At 27.3% G+C, this 12155-nt stretch overlaps 1 protein-coding gene across 1 annotated transcript; it reads left to right on the top strand.

Annotated features, from left to right (window-relative positions):
• On the top strand, positions 1 to 10379 carry LOC107444594 (boophilin-H2). The gene is made up of 5 exons (XM_087166136.1): positions 1 to 68; positions 1360 to 1515; positions 3021 to 3206; positions 7898 to 8074; positions 10183 to 10379. Exons 1-5 carry the CDS (start codon positions 20 to 22, stop codon positions 10185 to 10187), a joined length of 573 nt encoding a protein of 190 aa, XP_087022262.1. The 5' UTR covers positions 1 to 19; the 3' UTR covers positions 10188 to 10379.
• Positions 10380 to 12155: the final 1776 nt, after the last annotated feature.

The following is a 12155-nucleotide window of genomic DNA, read 5'->3' as shown; positions in this document are numbered from 1 at the left end:
GCATAGAAATCGGGCGAAAATGCATTTATTCATACTGGTTGGTTTAGTTATCGGGGCATTAGCCAACGGTAAGTAATTTAATAAGTTTTCAGCAAAATTGAATTAAATGTAAAATATAAACATATTATCAATTTCAGGCGTGAGTTTATTTTTTACATCATGAATTTCTTTGTACTTTTTCTTTATACTCTTTTCTTTTCACTCTTACTGGTTTGATAATTTCAGAACAAAATGAACAGTTTTTTTCTTTAAATCTTTGAATGTTTTCGAATATTCAATTTTTTATTTCCTTCTACCTATCATTCTTTTATTTTATTCGATCCTTTAATAATTAAATAAAAACTATTTTTAATTAAACTATTTTTACATAAAAAATTAAAAAAAGCAGTGGGGCAGATAAAAAAAAAACGGAATGATTACGTACTTAATTCGCACCAATAGAAGCTAATTTACAAAAACATACTTGTTTATTAGATAATGAGTATAAAAGCTTCAATGAAAAAGGTAGTAAAAGAAAAGTCGAGTTCACATGCTAATTAAAAAACAAAATCAAATTAAAAAATAAATTCAAAAGAAAATATTAAATCTGCCATCTTTGAAATCTGAACTAAAATAATGGTAAATCAAAAATGATTAAGCAGTAAGTTTATAAAAATTTATGCAAGTAAAGTAGTTCAATTACAGTATTTTGTTGATTTTATGGCATATAGATATTAGATAAACAAATAAATTATTTCAAGAACGCAAAATACAATATAAAAATCAAACACTAAAAAAGTAGCTGCTGTTCCAGCATTAAAAAAGGTTTGTTTGTCTACAAAATGGTTGCATGCAATTAAATTTTCTTATTAGAACTTTCTAGATTGTTTTCTGAGTTTTTTCCTTTAATAAATAATGTAATTTCCTAAAATATAATTAGTTTCACATTCATCGATAAAATATCTTAAATTATTAGAATTACCGAATTAAGACACGGAGATAAATTTGTAGACTTAAGATTTGTTGTATGCAGTTATTATTAACGAACTATTCTCTGAATTTCTTGAAATTAAATTACTTAGCAATTTAAGCATTGTTTCAATTTTGAAGTAATTAAACTCCTATGATTATATAGTTATTAATATAATGAGGTAATAAAAAAATTCGGAGCGCGTGAAACCATAAACATTGATTTTTCATAAAAAGTATATTTTTAATCAGTTTAAAGAAATAAAATGCAACTGAAATATTAGATAAATGACAAATGGAATGGAATTTACATGCTTAACTGTAAAAATTAGTTCATAAGATTTCGAAAATGAGTAAAAGGTCAAAAGTATTTTAACTTTTAATTTAATTTTGAAATATTTTGTTACATAGATGAAAAGAATTGTGTGGAGTTACCTGAACCAGGATTTTGCAGAGGAAAATTTGCGTCCTACTACTACGATGCAAACGAAGATGATTGCGTTGAAGGATGTGGACAAAATGGTAACAGCTACGATACCTATGACGAATGCAAAAGCGCCTGTATAGGTAAGTTTACACCCCACTAGGCTTATGAACTAATTAATCCAAAAAATGACCCTCAATTTTAAAAACCAAAAGAGATAGAAACAGACTGTTCGCTACATTCTATTTGGGAAACAACGAAAATAAATCCTTACGTAACACGTAACTTCACGTGTTAGCGCTGATTTCCAGCTGACGTTGTGTAACGTCGAACTGTCCTAAGAAGCCAGACCTTTAGATAAACAAGTATTGTAATTATGAGAATTTTTTTTTTTACAATTTTTTAAAAACAAATTTAATTAATATTAAGGGCCCATGTTTTCTCAATGCTCCTGACTATTAGGACCCTATTTTGTAAATTGGGGTCAATTCTATATTTCAAGGGTCCAAACGTCTAAAGCATCGAAACTTTTTTTCAGAGAAAGTACATATTTTCTTATCTTGTAATATCGTCAGCACAAGCTAATTAGCATTTTTATTTAAGATTTATCGCGTTCAGGAAACTCTAATTGATCACCCTTGAGAACATTTTTTCTTTGGATTTTGGATGAAATAAGCACAAGATTATGAGGCTTTAAAGGATATCAGATCTAAGGAAAGGATATGAGGCCTAAAGGATGTTATATCTGTGAGATCTAGCCAAATGTATATGTAGATCTAGCCAAATGTAGGTGTATCTAGCCAAATGTAAATGTATCTAGCCAAATGTATGATAAAAATACGCGTTATTTTTCTTCTTCTTGTAACGCTATTAGTTAAGAGTTAAAAAACTAACGAAAAAGAAAATATTTGTCTCACTTTTACTCAACATCTAAAGAAGCCGCTTCCCGCTGTTGTGTACAGAGATGTCACTTCAACTAATCTGCCCACCAGAAATCTATGAATGATCACTCAGTTATAGTTAGCAACCAATAAGAATACGTTTCTATTGGAATGGGATTATGAATCATCTAATAAGAATGATGCAAACGATAATTGATTTATTTATTTTACTAGAGTGATATTGTTCAGCATCTAGCTTGGACATCTCTACAGTACATCTCATAGTTTAGCTTCTAGCTTAGATATTATGACTGACACTTCCTTCATTACGTAAGATAACTCATTACGCAATGGAGATGGTTGAATCTCTTTCCGGAGTATAAAAATGGAGGCAAATGATTATATTAAAAACCAAACAAATAAGAATGATGCAAACGATAATTGATTTAATTATTTCACTAGAGTGATATAGTTCAGCTTATAGCTTGGACATCTCTACAATACATCACATAGTTCAGCTTCTAGCTTCGACATTAGGACTGACACTTCCTTCATTACGTAAGATAACTCATTACGCAATGGAGCTGGTTGAATCTCTTTCCTGAGTATAAAAATTGAGGCAAATGGTTATATTGAGAACCAAACATCCATCGCGCGTTATCTATTCTTGATTTAGAAAAATTTAATTGCTTTTTTCCTATTTTTTATAAATTAAACATTTTGTTCTTGTATTCATTCTTATGATCGCTTGTTCGAAATCTCTTCAGATTCCAAATCTTGGGGATCAGATGTATGCAACTTACCTTTTGAACCCGGAACTGGTTCTGACAATCTGAAGAGGTTCGGTTTTAACAATGCATTAGGTGAATGCACACGATTTGTATACACTGGAGAAGGTGGGAATGGAAACAACTTCGAAAGTTTGGAAGAATGCCGTGGAGTATGTGGAAAAGGTAAGTGCTTTGAGACTGTTTAAAACTTTGAGAGTTTTAATGTAGGACTAGTGCTAACTAATCAGATTATTAGTTATACTTCGATTACATTGTATTATTTTTAAAGTTGTCATTTTCAAAGGACTAAACAATGATGCCTATTGCTTACGACTGGTATAACGGGTGCACCAAAATGGCGGACTTCATCATACTACGCGCAGTAAGTAAAGGGTTCATAAATAGAGGATATTGAATGAAAATTAACTAAAGGTTAATGGATATACAAAAGATTTTTTTATTCATATTAATAACTAAATATATTATAAAAATTTAAAATATTGTCGTAGGTCATTACTTTTTAAAATATTGACGTTAATTTTTTCAATTAAGCGGAGGTAAATTATATGTTCTAATGTGTAAAGCACATTACAAACGAAGAGGTTAGGGTAAAAATTACAGACATTTTAATGAATTTCACTAAGACACTTTAATCGTGCAAGTTGAATCGTTAATAACATAATATATGAAAAACCTTAAAATATTTAAACATTTATTGTCTCAGCAGAACTCTTTATCCAAAGGATGTTTCCTAATTAGACTCGTTGTCGTCTAAAAAAGATTAAAATAAGTATTAAATTTGAAAGACGTTTAACAAGCATTTGAAAATAACATAAGATGCTAAGCATAAATTAAAAACACAAGTGATGTGCCACTTAAATCATAAATATTAAAAATGTATTGAATTCGAAGAGGCAATTCGATGCTGTCGTTATTCCCCTAACAAATCTAGTTGCTATTCGTAATTCAGATCAGTGCTCGGTGCAAATCAACAGACTCTCAAAAAACAATTATAGTTTCTATATTAATTTGTTTTAAAGTAAATAATCTTTTCAACTCCAGTACTCACTTTCGTAAAATTAAAATCATAGAAATTCAGATGATTTATGAATGAAATATGTCTTTTCACACAACATTTTCAAAATGAATTCCATTTTAAAACAATTAAAATTACGCAGTATATAGTTTTCAATCATATAATTAAAGCAATTATATTCATCAAATAATATCTTAATCTTTGTGTTATTTGATCTAATTAAATCTTAAGAAGAGAAAATCAAATAAATATTCAAGGATAAAATATAAAGAGATCTTATAAAGTAATGTCTATAATTCAAAGCCACATATGTCGATAAAATTCAAAGAGTTTTAGAAAGAAATAACTCGAACATTTTAAAATGATAATTCTGTTATTCTCATTTCTAGAAGGTTAAGGGCTAAGAGCTTAAAAAAGAATCAAAGGCATTAGAATAGCTTATAGCTTGCAAAGAGGGCCAAATCAGAAAATAATTTAAAGGTAGAAATCGAAACTAAAAATTAAAATAAAAGTCAGAAAAGAATAATAAATAAATGAATATTTAATTAAATAAATGAATATTTAATTAAACAAATAAAGAAATGGAGAGAAAATATGTGATGAACAATATCACAATAAGCATAATATGAAATTTAAATCCCTGTATATTAAAGTATAATAAATCATTTGTTTTAAAAAAAAGTATGATTACCTAATAGAATAAACTACAGGAAAAGATCATTTTCTCGGAAAGTTTTTTCAATTCATTGTCATTATTTTAATGGTTAAATAAGAAAAATTAACGGAAAATTTTCCTTGAACTTCTTCCGGCTTAGTCTTGTAAACAATGCCAAATCTTGATGGATTTCATGTGAGATTAAGTGAAATAAAATGAAGTCTTTGATACTTTTTTGTACTGCAATCGGAGTTATTTCTTGTCTTAGTATAAAATGCGGTAAGAGTATATGTTTCATTTATTTCGACGGTGGCTTTACTTTTAAAAAAAACTTTGGTGCGTTACGGTTATTAGTCATCAGATTTATTTTTTACTTCATTTACAATTAATTATATTATTATTTCTGTTTGAATCATTTATTATCTGATGATTAAATTAATTTAATGATTACAAAAACATACCTAAATATTGCTTTATTAATATAAATGTCCGATGGGAAAAAATTAAATATCAAATGCTTTTGGATATGAGTGTTTTTACCATTTTTTATGATAAGAAAATTTGTTATTTTCCATTTTCCTATTTAAAATTATACTACTCCTTTGTATTTAATAATGCTTTCCAACAAGTTATTTTAAATACCTTATTTTTTATAAAAATAATGTTTAATGTTGATATCTGAAATCATCTGTTCAAGTTTTATAAAATAAAAATATCATACTTTTTTACTCTATCTTGTTTTTATCAATAAAAAATCAATTCAAAATCAAATACTTAAACACTCTTAGAAAAATCTATTCATCATGAACTGTTATTTAGGAATGTGATGTTCTTACACATTGTCTTCTTATACTTCTTTAATTTTACCAGTTACTTAATTAAGCATTCTTACTTCCGCTTTTTTTTCAAGTTGATGCCCATTTTGAACCTATAAGCTTATATCTCTATGCAAGCTATAAGCTAATCTTCCCATCTTGATATCTTCAAGGTTTGTGCTTCAAATTCAACTCTTTCTAGAATTGTTTAAAAAAAATCATAATCAAATTAAAAAAAAATTAAATTTAACCAAATATTATTTTAAAGCATTTCATTTTTATCTTCCTTATTTTATGCAATCAAATAAGCACAAAGTATCATATTGGATTGGGTGTGTAGTTTTTAGTACTTCTTCAATCAAATAGAATACCACTTTCAAATTACGTCACATACCCGTTATATTTTTCATCAAAAAATGGAACTCATCTAATCATAGTCATCATCTAAACACAGATACCCTTCTATTTATAGATAAATCTAAGAAATTTCAAGAAAGAACTTATTTGAAATCTATCTAACAGACATTCCCGTTTGTTTATTTTCACGAAAATTTCAAGCATAAAATTGGGAGATATCAAGATGGGAAGATTAGCTTATAGCTTGCATAGAGAAATAAATTTATTGTTGCAAAAGGAATGCTAACATAAATAAAAAAAATAAAAAAAGGGAGTAAAAGTTCTTAATTGAGTAAAGGAAAAAATAAAAGAATTGGAAGGAGGGAATGCGTGGTGAACAACATCACAAGTTACACTGCGCAAATTAAAAAAGGACAACTCTGAATAACTTCTGTCGAATAGTCCCTGAGAAATCAAATTTAAAAATTCAATTTCTCAAGAACTATTCGACCTATTTCGTTAAATGTTGTATGTTTCTATGTAAAATTACATATATATTTATGATATATTATGATATATATTTATGATGTTAAACTTGTAAAATTTACAGTTCAAAATTTTCTCGACTATTCTTAAATAAAATAATAAAAAAAATAATAAATATTAATTGTAAGTAATTTTTCGCATAAAATTATCTTTGGATAAACGAATTTTATAATTCTGCACAAAAATATTTTGATTCGCTTAAAAAGTTCTGGAGATATGGTGAAATACGCAAAAAGTGAAATTAGCATTAACCCTTTATAACTCAACAACTCTGATTTAAGAAATATTTACGCGGATGTTAGAATACATCATATTAAGCGTGTAAAAAATAATGAAAAACTTAAGGCCTTAAAATTAAAAATTTATTGATAAAAAGCATTTGTTGAACATCTCCAATATCGTGAAAAATAGCTCAAAAATTCCAATATATTTAAAACTTCATGGGAAAAATTTTGAAATTGTTGTTTTTATGGTAACAAGGTCTCACACCACATTTTTCAATCCCTCCTTAGCCAAATATACAATCATGGAGATTGTTGTAAAAAAAATTATATATCCTGCAATTATGTCGTGGAACAATCCTGGCTAAACGCATTATAATATTGGCAGCTGCACCAAGACTTGGTTCCCCCGAGTTTGCAATATTTTCTTTACCTGAACTTAGTTCGATTTTATAGGTAAATCCACCTCATTATAGGACTGGATTTTCATGTATGTTGCAGATATGTAACGCGGTGATACAAAGGGTTAAGGGAAATTACTTTGAACCACTCTCCTTAACAAACTGTTAGCTAGCAAACCATATTTCCCAGATTACGGCTACTCCCTATAATTTGGTGGTTATTAATCTATATCCCTCGAGAAAAAGGTAATTATTCAGAGAGAGTGCATTTTCGTGTTTGATTTTATTACTTAAAATATCGTCTGTAATTATTAATTAGCATATTGAGATCATTCCTTCGTACCATTAGGATTGAATCCTGGAACATGAAGATCGGATCATTAGATCAACAGTTATTCTCAGTGGTCCTTTTTATTTATTTATTTATTATTTATTCATTTATTATTTTTTTATTTATTCCTTCTTTCCTTACTTATTTATTATTTTTTTATTATTATTTATTTATTTATTATTTGTTTATTAAGTTATTTTTTTATTATTTATTTATTATTTATTTATTTATTTATTATTTATTTATTAATTTATTTATTATAAGTATTTTTGCTCATTGCACATTGAATCATAATGTGAGTCTGAGTATCTTGAAAATCTTTGAGAAGCATTAGAATATGGTTCAATTTAGCTATTCATATTAGGTTTACAGAATAAATGTAAGATTTGATAGTTCAACATGTTTGAAAGTTTTTAACAGTGTATTAGTACTTAGCTTCCAGTAAATCTTATAGACGAGTGTGTTACGAATATTTTATTGTCTTATTTACTGTAAGAATTAACTTTAACATTAAATTCCAACTTTTACTTCAGCTGAGCATCTTCCATCAGCGTGCCAACAGGAGAAAGAAGTTGGAGAATGCAGAGCCGCTGTTCCCAGGTATTTCTACAACCAAGAAACTGGAGAATGTGAATTCTTTATTTATGGAGGATGCAACGGCAATTCAAATAATTTCAACACCAAAGACGACTGTGAAGATGTCTGCAAAGGTTGAGAACTCTCTTCATAATATGATTTCAGTTTATTAAATAGAAATATTTTTGTTCCTAGTACAATTTTCTTGTGTTCCTTTTCAAACCGAAGGAAAATCGTTGTGATATTTTAGCCTTTGTCAGAATTTTCGTTTTGATCTAATTCCGTGACTTCGTATTAAATTGTAGTAAAAAAGTAACATTTTAACATTTTTTTAAAAAAACTAGTGGGCTGCGCCCCCTGCTCGCTAACGCTCGCCAACCCCCGAAAATTGCTAAGCAGTCTTATATGGTTTGCTTCGCAAACCAAGCTCGCTTCGCTCGCTACTAACTTAGATACATTGCAAATTCACAAAATTCTAAGAATTCAAAACAATCATTCAAATCCATATAAAAACTTTTTTTTAAAAGAAAAATTGCATCTTTTAGTAAATACTAAGTCATTAAAATAAATTTGAATTCAAATAAATGACGTGTAATTCGTTAAACCTATTAGAAATGTGCAATAGTATAATTCGTGATATAAATCGAAAATTGTCAAATAAATTCGTGAAAAAAAGCGCTTTCGACAAAATACTAAAATAGAGATCTATCGACAAAGACTACTCACCTCTGCCTAGCTTAATAGTATGAGATTGCCGCTGCTGATGCTCTTTGGTTATTTCAGTTTCCGTTTTTAAAAGCGCTATATGTTGAGCCACCTCAGCTTGATTTGCATGTGAAATTTTTAGCAGCAATCATTGGTCGATTCGCCGTATAAGAGAAGTAGTAACGTAAACAAGACAAAGCAAACGTTGCCACCGTTGGAAAAGAAATACAGTCAAAATTTGGGAGCCACGTAAGAGAATTATATATATTAGATGTTCGCAATTATTTTTTAATAAGAAGATACGAAATTTTTATAATTTATTTTTATTTTTATTTATTTTTCTTTAAACGAAATTTTTTTAACAGACTCTATTCGGAAAAATGACACATTAATGATTAATTTACTGGCACGTGCTGATTTCAAATTATCAAACAATTTTAGAAAAGAAAGAATTTCGACGCTATTGTAACTACTTTGTTATTTTAGTCAATAAAGAATCAGTAATAATACTCTGAGAAATGAAATTTATTTTCTATCCATTAACTATCAAAATAATTTTTTAACAATACAGCGGACAATTATTTTGACTTGAATGATTTTGCTGACGTCTTTCCTTTTCCATTGCAAGAAATTAAATAAAAGTAGTTTAAAAAAATATGTCAAATAATTTAAATTTTATCTCTACTACTTTAAAAACTACTAACTACAAAATCTGAAGTGAGATCGGACAGATGGCGGTTAATTAGGAAGTAAATGCTCTTTGTAAAATAAAAATATTTTAAATTATAATTTTTTTTAAAATTGACTTTCATTCATTCATCATCATCATCATCATCAATGGCTCGACAGCCCAGGGTGGGCCTTGGCTTTCTTAAGAAGTTTTTTCCAGGCTAGCCATTTTCCTGCTAGTGTTTTCCAGTTTTTAGTTTTTATGACCAATAAGTCTTTTTCTAGGCCATCCATCCATCTCAAATTCGGTCTACCTCTTTTTCGTGTGCCAACTGGTCTGGCATTGAAAACTCGTTTTGTGGTACGGTATTCGTCCATTCTGATAAGGTGGCTTGCCCATTTTATTCTTTGTCATTTAATAAAGTTAATAATGTAACATTCATTATGTGAGTGTTAAAGCTCTATATTTGATCTTCTAAGCCACACACTTTTTTTTGAATTCCTTCAAAAATACTTCTGAAAAGAAGCTTGATACTTCTTCCAAAAAGACCTTTCTCTCAAAAGTACCCAAAATAGCCTCATCTGTACAAGATATGGTTCAGGTTTCACAAGCATATGTTAAGATTGATCTTAAAGGAGATTTATATAATAAAATTTTTGTTATTCTATGAATTAGACTAGATTTTGTGTATTTTCGAATTCCGTTAAAACATTTATTGGCTATAGTAATTGAGTCTCATTATCACGGTAAAATGTTTTAAAAAAATGGTGTATTGCTAATTTGTCATATAATTATATAAGGTATTATTCAATTTGCATTTATTATCTTTTAATGTTTAACTATAACGATATAAATATTTTCTTTTAGCTTAAATTGTCTACATTTCTTCAAAAGGATTTTCAAGATTTGGATCATGGATAAAGGCTGAAGTTGCACTTAAAGCCAGATATGAAATTCCTGTAATCGAAATTTAAAATATTTGATCTATTATGAGGTTCTATTTTTAATTTAAATTGTAATATACGATGAAAATCTGAAAATTTTAATAAATGGAATATGAAGTTTCTTGTATTGGATGATTTAAATTTAAAACAATGTTTTATAAGCATTTTAATCATTATTTCATGCATGCTAAATATTTTCACGATAAGACATAATTGAATCAAATGCAGTGTATTTGAGAACGTTAAAAAAATAAAATAAATAAAAAATAAAAGTGATATAATAAATAAATTTTTAAGGAAATGAAGAAATTTTTTTTATAGAATTATTTTAATTATTAAAACTTTCATAATGAAAATTACTGTTATTTTAAGTGAAGATAGACAAAATATTTCTCTCAAACAAACGTCTGATTTTTATCATCATAAAATTTAATGATAGCAGGAAAAAACTGTTCAGTGTGGAATTTAAGGCACAGGTCGTGGTGAAGAATTTTCAAAAAAATTATGAGAATATTATTTCATATTTAAAAATGTGTTATTTAACATTATATATATTCTGGGTATATATCACTTATTATATATCGTACATTATGTATATTTAGCATAATATATATTAGAAATGCGCTTTTCAATCTGCTGGCTTCAGTTTGTCTAACTGCAATAAGCTTAATTACTTGGATGTTTAAAAAAAGCTGAATTTTCTGATTATCTACCAACATCGCAATTTCTAGATCTGAAATTTATACATACGCAGTTTGCAAATTTGTAAAATTAGAGGAATAAATCAAAATTAGTCATTATGCATCATCGATTGTAGAAAATAAAATAAAATTAAATAAATAATTTTTTAAAGACAAAAAATATTTAATTTTACGTCAGACAGAAAAAATAATTAAAGCACCGAAACACCCTGAAAATACTTCTAAACTAAAGAATGCGTTTTATCAAACTAGTCAGCACGTTTCTTAATTTGAGAGTATATCCATATGCAAATTAAATAAAACATATATATATTTTATACCAAAAAATTATGCATTTTAAAAGTATTCTTTTCTAAAATTAATTATTAAATATAAACAAGAAAGAAAACTTTTTCTAATTAATATAATAGTATATTAGTTTTCCAAATAATATAATATAATAGTAATTATAATGTTTGGAATTTAAAATTTAAACACCAAGTTTCGAAGCGATAGTAAATAAAATTTAAAATTTATCACAATTTGTTGATAAAAAATTCCAATAGATAACGCCACTAAAATATGAGGTTGGATCATATTTAAAAATATTTGGTGCTGCCATCTAGGCAGCACATTCTGAGCTACATAAAATTTGCTAGAATATTTTTCGAAAACTTAATGATACTTTCAAACTTTTTTACTAATGAATAATGCATAATTATTAACCACATGAAATGAAAAAGTTAAAAATTGAAGAAATATGTTTTCTAAAAACACAGTAGTAAGTTTCTGCATTTTTTGTTCGCATAAATATTCGTGCAATCAATAAAGCTAGAACATTTTCGGAATGTTTTCAACAGTACAAAAACTAATTCCAAAATATAAATTCATTTGAGAGTTGATAATCAGAATCGAGTTTTAACTATTTAATAAAATATAAGAAATTAAACTATAATTTCTTAAAAAAAATCCATTCTATTATATAAATTTTTTTTCTATTTTTTCAGTCACAACTGCTCCGAGCATCATTCAACTCACTTCAGTAGATTCGGTAGATTCGGAAATCACATTTCTGGTTTATTGTAACACATTACACAAGAATCAACTAATTAAGGAACACTGCAAATAAGAAAAAAGAAATTATCCATTAAGACCTAAAACATTTTTACATTTTGAAATCATGAGAAATCTTATTAATCATATATAATTATAAATA

Source organism: Parasteatoda tepidariorum, chromosome 6 (assembly GCF_982258835.1).
Source record: "Parasteatoda tepidariorum strain Cologne lab strain chromosome 6, Ptep-v5.0, whole genome shotgun sequence".
NCBI classification, from domain to species: Eukaryota; Metazoa; Arthropoda; class Arachnida; order Araneae; family Theridiidae; genus Parasteatoda; species Parasteatoda tepidariorum.
This window is presented reverse-complemented; position numbering and strand designations above follow the sequence as displayed.

Coding starts and splice junctions, on each gene's coding strand:
- LOC107444594 (XM_087166136.1), top strand. CDS start 20: ATGCATTTATTCATACTGGTTGGTTTAGTTATCGGGGCATTAGCCAAC. Junction 69..1,359: donor TATCGGGGCATTAGCCAACG/GTAAGTAATTTA, acceptor TTTGTTACATAG/ATGAAAAGAATTGTGTGGAG. Junction 3,207..7,897: donor CCGTGGAGTATGTGGAAAAG/GTAAGTGCTTTG, acceptor CTTTTACTTCAG/CTGAGCATCTTCCATCAGCG.